The sequence below is a fragment of the Taudactylus pleione genome, unplaced genomic scaffold, assembly GCF_031769625.1.
Source record: "Taudactylus pleione unplaced genomic scaffold, aTauple2 ptg001178l, whole genome shotgun sequence".
NCBI lineage: Eukaryota > Metazoa > Chordata > Amphibia > Anura > Myobatrachidae > Taudactylus > Taudactylus pleione.
In genome coordinates this window covers 251,951-267,377 of record NW_028285579.1, presented here as the reverse complement: position 1 = coordinate 267,377, position 15,427 = coordinate 251,951, and the positions used below count along the sequence as shown (strand labels likewise).

At 47.9% G+C, this 15,427-nt stretch overlaps 1 protein-coding gene across 6 annotated transcripts in view; it reads left to right on the top strand.

Moving 5' to 3' along the window:
* Positions 1 to 15,427, top strand: part of LOC148453334 (disintegrin and metalloproteinase domain-containing protein 15-like) — a 152,096-nt gene that overhangs the window by 14,466 nt on the left and 122,203 nt on the right. For all 6 annotated transcript variants that reach the window (XM_088462267.1, XM_088462266.1, XM_088462264.1 and 3 more), the window contains exons 3-5: positions 7,619 to 7,692; positions 12,336 to 12,414; positions 12,494 to 12,570. In XM_088462267.1, coding sequence (XP_088318393.1) covers positions 7,619 to 7,692; positions 12,336 to 12,414; positions 12,494 to 12,570 — 230 coding nt within the window. The remainder of the gene's footprint in view (positions 1 to 7,618; positions 7,693 to 12,335; positions 12,415 to 12,493; positions 12,571 to 15,427) is intronic.

Genomic DNA, 15,427 nt, shown 5'->3' with positions numbered 1-15,427 from the left:
ATAACCCTCACAGGTCTCTTCTTCATGTACCCAGCACTATATAACCCTCACAGGTCTCTTCTTCATGTGTCCAGCACTATATAACCCTCACAGGTCTCTTCTTCATGTGTCCAGCGCTATATTACCCTCACAGGTCTCTTCTTCATGTGCCCAGCACTATATAACCCTCACAGGTCTCTTCTTCATGTGTCCAGCGCTATATAACCCTCACTGGTCTCTTCATGTGTCCAGCGCTATATAACCCTCACAGGTCTCTTCTTCATGTGTCCAGCACTATATAACCCTCACAGGTCTCTTCATCATGTGTCCAGCACTATATAACCCTCACAGGTCTCTTCTTCATGTGTCCAGCACTATATAACCCCCACAGGTCTCTTCTTCATGTGCCCATCACTATATAACCCTCACAGGTCTCTTCTTCATGTGCCCAGCACTATATAAACTTCACAGGTCTCTTCTTCATGTGTCCAGCACTATATAAACCTCACAGGTCTCTTCTTCATGTGTCCAGCACTATATAACCCTCACAGGTCTCTTCTTCATGTGCCCAGCGCTATATAACCCTCACAGGTCTCTTCATGTGCCCAGCGCTATATAACCCTCACCGGTCTCTTCTTCATGTGACCAGCGCTATATAACCCTCACCGGTCTCTTCTTCATGTGTCCAGCGCTATATAACCTCACAGGTCTCTTCTTCATGTGTCCAGCGCTATATAACCCTCACAGGTCTCTTCATATGTCCAGCACTATATAACCCTCACAGGTCTCTTCATATGTCCAGCACTATATAACCCTCACAGGTCTCTTCTTCATGTGTCCAGCACTATATAACCCTCACATGTCTCTTCTTCATGTGTCCAGCACTATATAACCCTCACAGGTCTCTTCTTCATGTGTCCAGCGCTATATAACCCTCACAGGTCTCTCCTTCATGTGCCCAGCACTATATATCCCTCACAGGTCTCTTCTTCATGTGTCCAGCGCTATATAACCCTCACAGGTCTCTTCTTCATGTATCCAGCGCTATATAACCCTCACAGGTCTCTCCTTCATGTGCCCAGCACTATATAGCCCTGAGCTGTATACATGGGGTTAATATGTATATTATAATATCGGATCTCCTCATTTCCTCCTTACTCCTATGTGGAAGTGATTAAAGGTTCTATTAAAAGATGTAAAGGTCATAAGGGGAAGGGGAGGGTTAGAGGAATTTTTATGCCTGTCCTGCTGCATCCTTTTCCTTCCTGTCCCCCCTTGCCGGACCCCCACTGCAGAGTGTGATATGGTGTAATATCTATCCCTACATGGTGTAATAGTCACCGACATGCTGTATCTACCCCTACATGGTGTAATAGTCACCGACATGCTGTATCTACCCCTACATGGTGTAATAGTCACCGACATGCTGTATCTACCCCTACATGGTGTAATAGTCACCGACATGCTGTATCTACCCCTACATGGTGTAATAGTCACCGACATGCTGTATCTACCCCTACATGGTGTAATAGTCACCGACATGCTGTATCTACCCCTACATGGTGTAATAGTCACCGACATGCTGTATCTACCCCTACATGGTGTAATAGTCACCGACATGCTGTATCTACCCCTACATGGTGTAATAGTCACCGACATGCTGTATCTACCCCTACATGGTGTAATAGTCACCGACATGCTGTATCTACCCCTACATGGTGTAATAGTCACCGACATGCTGTATCTACCCCTACATGGTGTAATAGTCACCGACATGCTGTATCTACCCCTACATGGTGTAATAGTCACCGACATGCTGTATCTACCCCTACATGGTGTAATAGTCACCGACATGCTGTATCTACCCCTACATGGTGTAATAGTCACCGACATGCTGTATCTACCCCTACATGGTGTAATAGTCACCGACATGCTGTATCTACCCCTACATGGTGTAATAGTCACAGACATGCTGTATCTACCCCTACATGGTGTAATAGTCACAGACATGCTGTATCTACCCCTACATGGTGTAATACTCACCGACATGCTGTATCTAGCCCTACATGGTGTAATAGTCACCGACATGCTGTATCTACCCCTACTTGGTGTAATAGTCACCGACATGCTGTATCTACCCCTACATGGTGTAATACTCACCGACATGCTGTATCTACCCGTACATGGTGTAATAGTCACCGACATGCTGTATCTACCCCTACATGGTGTAATAGTCACCGACATGCTGTATCTACCCCTACATGGTGTAATAGTCACAGACATATCTACACCTACATGGTGTAATAGTCACCGACATGCTGTATCTACCCCTACATGGTGTAATAGTCACAGACATATCTACACCTACATGGTGTAATAGTCACCGACATGCTGTATCTACCCCTATATGGTATAATAGTCACAGATATGCTGTATCTAGCCCTATATGGAGTAATTACCATGAGGTGGGGACTATATCTACCTCTATATTGTGTTATATTCACAGGGGAGCTGTATCTACCCCTATGTGATGTAATAGGTTTTGTGTTTATGTTTCTGCCACTATATGGTGTAATTATAATGGGGGCAGTCCATACTCCTTCTTGTGTTATCTGAGTGTTAATAATAATAATGTCCCCGAGAAACGCCCTCTGCTCTGTGACTCTCTGCACATGAATGGTGTATATCTCTCTCTGCTCCCTCTTCTCTGTGACTCTCTGCACATGAATGGTGTATATCTCTCTCTGCTCCCTCTTCTCTGTGACTCTCTACACATGAATGGTGTATACCTCCCTCTGCTCTGTGACTCTCTGCACATGATTGGTGTATATCTCCCTCTTCTCCCTCTTCTCTGTGACTCTCTGTACATGAATGGTGTATACCTCCCTCTGCTCCCTCTTCTCTGTGACTCTGCACATGATTGGTTTATATCTCCCTCTGCTCTGTGACTCTCTGCACATGAATGGTGTATACCTCCCACTGCTCTGTGACTCTGCACATGAATGGTGTATATCTCCCTCTGCTCTGGGACTCTGCACATGATTGGTTTATATTGTGACTCTCTGCACATGAATGGTTTTTATCTCCCTCTGCTCTGTGACTCTCTGCACATGAATGGTTTATATCTCTCTCTGCTCCCTCTTCTCTGTGACTCTGCACATGATTGGTTTATATCTCCCTCTGCTCTGTGACTCTCTGCACATGATTGGTGTATATCTCTCTCTGCTCTGTGACTCTGCACATGATTGGTTTATATTGTGACTCTCTGCACATGAATGGTTTTTATCTCCCTCTGCTCTGTGACTCTCTGCACATGAATTGTGTTTATCTCCCTCTTCTCTGTGACTCTCTGCACATGAATGGTGTATATCTCCCTGTGCTCTGTGACTCTCTGCACATGAATGGTGTATATCTCCCTCTGCTCTGTGACTTTCTGCACATGAATGGTTTATATCTCCCTCTGCTCTGTGACTCTCTGCATATGAATGGTTTATATCTCACTCTGCTCTGTGACTCTGCACATGATTGGTTTATATCTCTCTCTGCTCTGTGACTCTCTGCACATGAATGGTTTATATTGTGACTCTCTGCACATGAATGGTGAATATCTCCCTCTGCTCTGTGACTCTGCACATGATTGGTTTATATTGTGACTCTCTGCACATGAATGGTTTATATCTCCCTCTGCTCTGTGACTCTCTGCATATGAATGGTTTATATCTCACTCTGCTCTGTGACTCTCTGCACATGAGTGGTTTATGTATCCCTCTAATCCCTCTTCTCTGTGACTCTCTGCACATGAATGGTGTATATCTCCCTCTGCTCTGACTTTCTGCACATGAATGGTGTATATCTCCCTCTGCTCTGTGACTCTCTGCACATGAATGGTATATATCTCCATCTGCTCTGTGACTCTCTGCACATGATTGGTGTATATCTCCCTCTGCTCTGACTTTCTGCACATGAATGGTGTATATCTCCCTCTTCTCTGTGACTCTCTGCACATGAATGGTATATATCTCCCTCTGCTCTGTGACTCTCTGCACATGATTGGTGTATATCTCACTGTGCTCTGTGACTCTCTGCACATGAATGGTGTATATATCCCTCATCTCTGTGACTCTCTGTACATGAATGGTGTATATCTCCCTCTGCTCTGTTACTCTCTGCACATGAATGGTGTATATCTCCCTCTGCTCTGTGACTCTCTGTACATGAATGGTGTATACCTCCCTCTGCTCTGTGACTCTCTGCACATGAATGGTGTATATCTCCCTCTGCTCTGTGACTCTCTGCACATGATTGGTGTATATCTCCCTCTGCTTTGTAACTCTCTGCACATGATTGGTGTATATCTCACTCTGCTCCCTCTTCTCTGTGACTCTCTGCACATGATTGGTGTATATCTCCCTCTGCTCCCTCTTCTCTGTGACTCTCTGCACATGATTGGTGTATATCTCCCTCTGCTCCCTCTTCTCTGTGACTCTCTGTACATGAATGGTGTATACCCCCCTCTGCTCTGTGACTCTCTGCACATGAATGGTTTATATCTCCCTCTTTTCTGTGACTCTGCACATGATTGGTTTATATCTCCCTTTGCTCTGTGACTCTCTGCACATGAATGGTGTATATCTCCCTCTGCTCTGTGACTCTGCACATGAATGGTTTATATCTCCCTCTGCTCCCTCTTCTCTGTGACTCTGCACATAAATGGTGTATATCTCTCTCTGCTCTGTGACTCTCTGCACATGATTGGTTTATATTGTGACTCTCTGCACATGAATGGTGTATATCTCCCTCTGCTCTGTGACTCTCTGCATATGAATGGTTTATATCTCACTCTGCTCTGTGACTCTCTGCACATGAATGGTTTGTCTCCCTCTGCTCCCTCTTCTATGTGACTCTCTGCACATGAATGGTGTATATCTCCCTCTGCTCTGTGACTCTCTGCATATGAATGGTGTATATCTCCCTCTTCTCTGTGACTCTCTGCACATGAATGGTCTATGTCTCCCTCTGCTCCCTCTTCTATGTGACTCTCTGCACATGATTGGTGTATATCTCTCTCTGCTCCCTCTTCTCTGTGACTCTCTGCACATGAGTGGTTTATATCTCCCTCTGCTCTGTGACTCTCTGCACATGATTGGTGTATATCTCCCTCTGCTCTGTGACTCTTTGCACATGATTGGTGTATATCTCCCTCTGCTCTGTGACTCTCTGCACATGATTGATGTATATCTCCCTCTGCTCTGTGACTCTCTGCACATGAATGGTGTATATCTCCCTCTGCTCTGTGACTCTCTGCACATGAATGGTTTATGTCTCCCTCTGCTCCCTCTTCTATGTGACTCTCTGCACATGAATGGTTTATATCTCACTCTGCTCTGTGACTCTCTGCACATGAATGGTTTATATCTCCCTCTGCTCTGTGACTCTCTGCACATGAATGGTTTATATCTCCCTCTGCTCCCTCTTCTCTGTGACTCTCTGCACATGAGTGGTTTATATCTCCCTCTGCTCTGTGACTCTCTGCACATGATTGGTGTATGTCTCCCTCTGCTCTGTGACTCTCTGCACATGATTGGTGTATATCTCCCTCTGCTCTGTGACTCTCTGCACATGAATGGTGTATATATCCCTCTGCTCTGTGACTCTCTGCACATGAATGGTGTAGATCTCCCTCTGCTCTGTGACTCTCTGCACATGAATGGTGTATATCTCCCTCTGCTCTGTGACTCTCTGCACATGATTGGTGTATATCTTCCTCTGCTACCTCTTCTCTGTGACTCTCTGCACATGAATGGTGTATATCTCCCTCTTCTCTGTGACTCTCTGCACATGAATGGTGTATATCTCCCTCTGCTCTGTGACTCTCTGCACATGATTGGTGTATATCTCCCTCTGCTCTGTGACTCTCTGCACATGATTGGTGTATATCTCCCTCTGCTCTGTGACTCTCTGCACATGATTGGTGTATATCTCCCTCTGCTCTGTGACTCTCTGCACATGATTGGTGTATATCTCCCTCTGCTCTGTTACTCTCTGCACATGATTGGTGTATATCTCCCTCTGCTCTGTGACTCTCTGCACATGATTGGTGTATACCTCCCTCTTCTCTGTGACTCTCTGCACATGAATGGTGTATATATCCCTCCTCTCTGTGACTCCTCTGCACATGATTGGTGTATACCTCCCTCTGCTCTGTGACTCTCTGCACATGATTGGTGTATATCTCCCTCTGCTCTGTGACTCTCTGCACATGATTGGTGTATATCTCCCTCTGCTCTGTGACTCTCTGCACATGATTGGTGTATATCTCCCTCTGCTCTGTGACTCTCTGCACATGATTGGTGTATATCTCCCTCTGCTCTGTGACTCTCTGCACATGATTGGTGTATATCTCCGTCTGCTCTGTGACTCTCTGCACATGATTGGTGTATATCTCCCTCTGCTCTGTGACTCTCTGCACATGATTGGTGTATATCTCCCTCTGCTCTGTGACTCTCTGCACATGATTGGTGTATATCTCCCTCTGCTCTGTGACTCTCTGCACATGATTGGTGTATATCTCCCTCTGCTCTGTGACTCTTTGCAGATGATTGGTGTATATCTCCCTCTGTTCTGTGACTCTCTGCACATGAATGGTGTATACCTCCCTCTTCTCTGTGACTCTCTGCACATGATTGGTTTATATCTCCCTCTGCTCCCTCTTCTCTGTGACTCTCTGCACATGAGTGGTTTATATCTCCCTCTTCTCTTTGACTCCTGCACATGATTGGTGTATACCTCCCTCTTCTCTGTGACTCTCTGTACATGAATGGTGTATATCTCCCTCTGCTCTGTGACTCTCTGCACATGAATGGTGTATATCTCCCTCTGCTCTGTGACTCTCTGCACATGAATGGTGTATATCTCCCTCTGCTCAGTGACTCTCTGCACATGAATGGTGTATATCTCCCTGTGCTCTGTGACTCTCTGCACATGATTGGTGTATATCTCCCTGTGCTCTGTGACTCTCTGCACATGATTGGTGTATACCTCCCTCTTCTCTGTGACTCTCTGCACATGATTGGTGTATATCTCCCTGTGCTCTGTGACTCCTGCACATGATTGGTGTATACCTCCCTCTTCTCTGTGACTCTCTGTACATGAATGGTGTATATCTCCCTGTGCTCTGTGACTCTCTGCACATGAATGGTGTATATCTCCCTGTGCTCTGTGACTCTCTGCACATGAATGGTGTATATCTCCCTCATGATCCGGCAGCACAGATGGTGTAATGGTAGCATTACTGCCTCACAGCACTGAGGTCGTTGGTTCGATACCCACTACGGCCCTAACTGTGTGGAGTTTGTATATTCTCCCTGTGCTTGCGTGGGTTTCCTCCGGGTACTCCGGTTTCCTCCCACACTCCAAAAATATACTGGTAGGTTAATTGGCTCCTAACAAAATTACCCCTAGTGTGTATGTGTGTGTGCATGTGGTAGGGAATATAGATTGTAAGCTCCACTGGGGCAGGGACTGATGTGAATGGCCGAATATTCTCTGTAAAAGCGCTACGGAATATGTGTGCGCTATATAAATAACTGGTAATAATAATAATAATAATAATGACCCCCATTCTCTCATCCTTCTTTAGGATCTTCCCCAAAGGCTGCAGCTGTCTCTGCATATAGATGGAAACGTTGTCCAGATGGACCTGCAGCACAGTCGGTAAGTGATCAGTGACACCGCCTGAGTCTATCTACCCATCTAGCTGTAAAAGGCATATGGTCATGGATATTATAAGCCATTGTCTGGTGTACAGGGCACAGCGTACAGTGTACAGTGGGTGCAGTGTATGACGTATCCTCCCCTGGCTGGTGTACAGGGCACAGTGTACAGTGGGTGTAGTGTATGACGTAACCGCCCCTGGCTGGTGTACAGGGCACAGTGTACAGTAGGTGCAGTGTATGACGTATCCTCCCCTGGCTGGTGTACAGGGCACAGTGTACAGTAGGTGCAGTGTATGATGTATCTGCCCCTGGCTGGTGTACAGGACACAGTGGGTGCAGGGTATGATGTATCTGCCCCTGGCTGGTGTACAGGGCACAGTGTACAGTAGGTGCAGTGTATGATGTAACTGCCCCTGGCTGGTGTACAGGGTACAGTGGGTGCAGGGTATGATGTATCTGCCCGTGGCTGGTGTACAGGACACAGTGGGTGCAGTGTATGACGTATCCTCCCCTGGCTGGTGTACAGGGCACAGTGTACAGTGGGTGCAGTGTATGATGTATCTGCCCCTGGCTGGTGTACAGGGCACAGTGTACAGTGTACAGTAGGTGCAGTGTATGATGTATCTGCCCCTGGCTGGTGTACAGGGCACAGTGTACAGTGTACAGTAGGTGCAGTGTATGATGTATCTGCCCCTGGCTGGTGTACAGGGCACAGTGTACAGTGTACAGTAGGTGCAGTGTATGATGTATCTGCCCCTTGCTGGTGTACAGGGCACAGTGGGTGCAGGGTATGATGTATCTGCCCCTGGCTAGTGTACAGGGCACAGTGTACAGTGTACAGTAGGTGCAGTGTATGATGTATCTGCCCCTGGCTGGTGTACAGGGCACAGTGGGTGCAGGGTATGATGTATCTGCCCCTGGCTGGTGTACAGGACACAGTGTACAGTAGGTGCAGTGTATGACGTATCCTCCCCTGGCTGGTGTACAGGGTACAGTAGGTGCAGTGTATGACGTATCCTCCCCTGGCTGGTGTACAGGGCACAGTGTACAGTAGGTGCAGTGTATGATGTATCTGCCCCTGGCTGGTGTACAGGACACAGTGTACAGTAGGTGCAGTGTATGATGTATCCTCCCCTGGCTGGTGTACAGGGCACAGGGTACAGTAGGTGCAGTGTATGATGTATCCTCCCCTGGCTGGTGTACAGGGCACAGTGTACAGTAGGTGCAGTGTATGATGTATCTGCCCCTGGCTGGTGTACAGGACACAGTGTACAGTAGGTGCAGTGTATGATGTATCTGCCCCTGGCTGGTGTACAGGGCACAGTGTACAGTAGGTGCAGTGTATGATGTATCTCCCCTGGCTGGTGTACAGGGCACAGGGTACAGTAGGTGCAGTGTATGACATATCCTCCCCTGGCTGGTGTACAGGGCACAGTGGGTGCAGGGTATGATGTATCTGCCCCTGGCTGGTGTACAGGGCACAGTGTACAGTAGGTGCAGTGTATGATGTATCCTCCCCTGGCTGGTGTACAGGGCACAGTGTACAGTAGGTGCAGTGTATGATGTATCCTCCCCTGGCTGGTGTACAGGGCACAGTGTACAGTAGGTGCAGTGTATGATGTATCTGCCCCTGGCTGGTGTACAGGGCACAGTGTACAGTAGGTGCACTGTATGACGTATCCTCCCCTGGCTGGTGTACAGGGCACAGGGTACAGTAGGTGCAGTGTATGACGTATCCTCCCCTGGCTGGTGTACAGGGCACAGTGTACAGTAGGTGCAGTGTATGATGTATCCTCCCCTGGCTGGTGTACAGGGCACAGTGTACAGTAGGTGCAGTGTATGACGTATCCTCCCCTGGCTGGTGTACAGGGCACAGTGTACAGTAGGTGCAGTGTATGACGTATCCTCCCCTGGCTGGTGTACAGGGCACAGTGTACAGTAGGTGCAGTGTATGATGTATCCTCCCCTGGCTGGTGTACAGGGCACAGTGTACAGTAGGTGCAGTGTATGATGTATCCTCCCCTGGCTGGTGTACAGGGCACAGTGTACAGTAGGTGCACTGTATGACGTATCCTCCCCTGGCTGGTGTACAGGGCACAGTGTACAGTAGGTGCAGTGAATGATGTATCCTCCCCTGGCTGGTATACAGGGCACAGTGTACAGTAGGTGCAGTGTATGACGTATCCTCCCCTGGCTGGTGTACAGGGCACAGTGTACAGTAGGTGCAGTGTATGATGTATCTGCCCCTGGCTGGTGTACAGGACACAGTGTACAGTGGGTGCAGTGTATGATGTATCTCCCCTGGCTGGTGTACAGGGCACAGGGTACAGTAGGTGCAGTGTATGACATATCCTCCCCTGGCTGGTGTACAGGGCACAGTGGGTGCAGGGTATGATGTATCTGCCCCTGGCTGGTGTACAGGGCACAGTGTACAGTAGGTGCAGTGTATGATGTATCCTCCCCTGGCTGGTGTACAGGGCACAGTGTACAGTAGGTGCAGTGTATGATGTATCCTCCCCTGGCTGGTGTACAGGGCACAGTGTACAGTAGGTGCAGTGTATGATGTATCTGCCCCTGGCTGGTGTACAGGGCACAGTGTACAGTAGGTGCACTGTATGACGTATCCTCCCCTGGCTGGTGTACAGGGCACAGGGTACAGTAGGTGCAGTGTATGACGTATCCTCCCCTGGCTGGTGTACAGGGCACAGGGTACAGTAGGTGCAGTGTATGACGTATCCTCCCCTGGCTGGTGTACAGGGCACAGTGTACAGTAGGTGCAGTGTATGATGTATCCTCCCCTGGCTGGTGTACAGGGCACAGTGTACAGTAGGTGCAGTGTATGACGTATCCTCCCCTGGCTGGTGTACAGGGCACAGTGTACAGTAGGTGCAGTGTATGATGTATCTGCCCCTGGCTGGTGTACAGGGCACAGTGTACAGTAGGTGCAGTGTATGACGTATCCTCCCCTGGCTGGTGTACAGGGCACAGTGTACAGTAGGTGCAGTGTATGACGTATCCTCCCCTGGCTGGTGTACAGGGCACAGTGTACAGTAGGTGCAGTGTATGATGTATCCTCCCCTGGCTGGTGTACAGGGCACAGTGTACAGTAGGTGCAGTGTATGATGTATCCTCCCCTGGCTGGTGTACAGGGCACAGTGTACAGTAGGTGCACTGTATGACGTATCCTCCCCTGGCTGGTGTACAGGGCACAGTGTACAGTAGGTGCAGTGAATGATGTATCCTCCCCTGGCTGGTATACAGGGCACAGTGTACAGTAGGTGCAGTGTATGACGTATCCTCCCCTGGCTGGTGTACAGGGCACAGTGTACAGTAGGTGCAGTGTATGATGTATCTGCCCCTGGCTGGTGTACAGGGCACAGTGTACAGTAGGTGCAGTGTATGATGTATCTGCCCCTGGCTGGTATACAGGACACAGTAGGTGCAGTGTATGATGTAACTGCCCCTGGCTGGTGTAAAGGACACAGTGGGTGCAGGGAATGATGTATCTGCCCCTGGCTGGTGTACAGGGCACAGTCCGCAGCTAGCGGTGCCATTGATGATATTAGAAGTGCGGCACAGGATGGGAGGTTTCCGCACACAATGAGGGGTGTTAGTGTTTTATTTACAATGTATCCGGAAACCTTCCAGAGTTTCCTCTGCCCCTTAGACGAGATGTGTTGGGAGGAAGGTGGGTCAGGAATGCTGTCAGGGAGGGGGACATGGGGAACTGACTGGGAAATTGAAGGCCCTTCCCACAGGAACTGGAGAGACTGGTCAGAGGAATGCTGGCTACAGACCCCTCATTAGCTGCACATTTACCATCACCTGTTACGCACCTGATGCCACACTCAGCGATTTCATGTGTGGGGGGCACACCTATCAGTCATGTGTGGGGGGCACACCCATTTGTCTTGTGTGGGGGGGGGCACACCTATCTGTCATGTGTGGGGGACACACCTATCTGTCATGTGTGGGGGGGCACATCTATCAGTCATGTGTGGGGGGGCACACCTATCTGTCCTGTGTGGGGGGGCACACCTATCTGTCCTGTGTGGGGGGGCACACCTATCTGTCCTGTGTGGGGGGGCACACCTATCTGTCCTGTGTGGGGGGGGCACACCTATCTGTCCTGTGTGGGGGGGCACACCTATCTGTCCTGTGTGGGGGGGCACACCTATCTGTCCTGTGTGGGGGGGCACACCTATCTGTCCTGTGTGGGGGGGCACACCTATCTGTCCTGTGTGGGGGGGGCACACCTATCTGTCCTGTGTGGGGGGGCACACCTATCTGTCCTGTGTGGGGGGGCACACCTATCTGTCCTGTGTGGGGGGGCACACCTATCTGTCCTGTGTGGGGGGGCACACCTATCTGTCATGTGTGGGGGGGCACACCTATCAGTCATGTGTGGGGGGCACACCTATCTGTCACTTGCTGGATATGTGGAGGAATTTCGGGACTTGTACTGCTGCAGCCCTCTGCTGTATGGGGTGCCGGGACCAGACCCCCTACGCCCATCATTTTAGAGTGTAGCGGGTAGTTATGGGACAAGGGGACTATATCAGGTTCAGAGTTTGAAATTGGCGTTTGTGTAGATATTTTGGAGATTTAACCCCTTCACAACCTGTAGTATCTCTCTTTCAGACACCTGCTGCCGCAATCTCACACTTTAACGTATTACCTACCTGATGGGACCCGGCAGACAATTCCTTTCTCTGAGCTGGTATGTAGATGGGCACGAGGGCTGCTGCCCCAGGACATCTGTACCACTAGCGCTAATATCGCCTCTCCTCTTATTACAGGTGAACTGTTACTATCAGGGGAAGGTGCCGGGACAGCGGGGCACCTGGAGCAGCCTCAGCCTGTGCTCTGGGATCAGGTAATCCAGCAATCGCCATGTCACACTATGTGTACATGTATTCCTCACACACTATGTGTACACGTATTCCTCGCACACTATGTCTACATGTATTCCTCACACAGTATGTGTACATGTATTCCTCACACAGTATGTGTACATGTATTCCTCACACAGTATGTGTACATGTATTCCTCACACAGTATGTGTACATGTATTCCTCACACAGTATGTGTACATGTATTCCTCACACAGTATGTGTACATGTATTCCTCACACACTATGTGTACATGTATTCCTCACACAGTATGTCTACATGTATTCCTCACACACTATGTCTACATGTATTCCTCACACACTATGTCTACATGTATTCCTCACACACTATGTCTACATGTATTCCTCACACACTATGTCTACATGTATTCCTCACACACTATGTCTACATGTATTCCTCACACAGTATGTCTACATGTATTCCTCACACAGTATGTCTACATGTATTCCTCACACAGTATGTCTACATGTATTCCTCACACAGTATGTGTACATGTATTCCTCACACAGTATGTGTACATGTATTCCTCACACAGTATGTGTACATGTATTCCTCACACAGTATGTGTACATGTATTCCTCACACAGTATGTGTACATGTATTCCTCACACACTATGTGTACATGTATTCCTCACACAGTATGTCTACATGTATTCCTCACACACTATGTCTACATGTATTCCTCACACACTATGTCTACATGTATTCCTCACACACTATGTCTACATGTATTCCTCACACACTATGTCTACATGTATTCCTCACACACTATGTCTACATGTATTCCTCACACAGTATGTCTACATGTATTCCTCACACAGTATGTCTACATGTATTCCTCACACAGTATGTCTACATGTATTCCTCACACAGTATGTCTACATGTATTCCTCACACACTATGTGTACATGTATTCCTCACACACTATGTCTACATGTATTCCTCACACACTATGTCTACATGTATTCCTCACACACTATGTCTACATGTATTCCTCACACACTATGTCTACATGTATTCCTCACACACTATGTCTACATGTATTCCTCACACACTATGTCTACATGTATTCCTCACACACTATGTCTACATGTATTCCTCACACACTATGTCTACATGTATTCCTCACACACTATGTCTACATGTATTCTTCACACACTATGTCTACATGTATTCCTCACACACTATGTCTACATGTATTCCTCACACACTATGTCTACATGTATTCCTCACACACTATGTCTACATGTATTCCTCACACACTATGTCTACATGTATTCCTCACACACTATGTCTACATGTATTCCTCACACAGTATGTGTACATGTATTCCTCACACACTATGTCTACATGTATTCCTCACACACTATGTGTACATGTATTCCTCACACACTATGTGTACATGTATTCCTCACACACTATGTGTACATGTATTCCTCACACACTATGTCTACATGTATTCCTCACACACTATGTCTACATGTATTCCTCACACAGTATGTGTACATGTATTCCTCACACACTATGTCTACATGTATTCCTCACACACTATGTCTACATGTATTCCTCACACACTATGTCTACATGTATTCCTCACACACTATGTCTACATGTATTCCTCACACACTATGTCTACATGTATTCCTCACACACTATGTCTACATGTATTCCTCACACACTATGTCTACATGTATTCCTCACACACTATGTCTACATGTATTCCTCACACACTATGTCTACATGTATTCCTCACACACTATGTCTACATGTATTCCTCACACAGTATGTCTACATGTATTCCTCGCACACTATGTCTACATGTATTGCTCACACACTATGTGTACATTTATTCCGCAGAGTAATGCACAGCATGACATGGCCAGAGGGTCCAACTCACCAAATGCATTTCTCAGGTTACCAGAGATCCCATGTTACCTGAGGGCTATTCCAGATATCCTGAGACCCATTCCATATTACCTGAGTGTACAGCCCACCTGAGACCCATTCCATATTACCTGAGTGTACAGCCCACCTGAGACCCATTCCATATTACCTGAGTGTACAGCCCAACTGAGACCCATTCCATATTACCTGAGTGTACAGCCCAACTGAGACCCATTCCAGATTACCTGAGTGTACAGCCCAACTGAGACCCATTCCAGATTACCTGAGTGTATAGCCCACCTAAGACCCATTCCAGATTACCTGAGTGTACAGCCCACCTAAGACCCATTCCAGATTACCTGAGTGTACAGCCCAACTGAGACCCATTCCAGATTACCTGAGTGTACAGCCCAACTGAGACCCATTCCATATTACCTGAGTGTACAGCCCACCTGAGACCCATTCCATATTACCTGAGTGTACAGCCCAACTGAGACCCATTCCATATTACCTGAGTGTACAGCCCACCTGAGACCCATTCCATATTACCTGAGTGTACAGCCCACCTGAGACCCATTCCAGATTACCTGAGTGTACAGCCCAACTGAGACCCATTCCAGATTTCCTGAGTGTATAGCCCACCTAAGACCCATTCCAGATTACCTGAGTGTACAGCCCACCTAAGACCCATTCCAGATTACCTGAGTGTACAGCCCAACTGAGACCCATTCCAGATTACCTGAGTGTACAGCCCAACTGAGACCCATTCCAGATTACCTGAGTGTACAGCCCACCTGAGACCCATTCCATATTACCTGAGTGTACAGCCCAACTGAGACCCATTCCATATTACCTGAGTGTACAGCCCAACTGAGACCCATTCCAGATTACCTGAGTGTATAGCCCACCTAAGACCCATTCCAGATTACCTGAGTG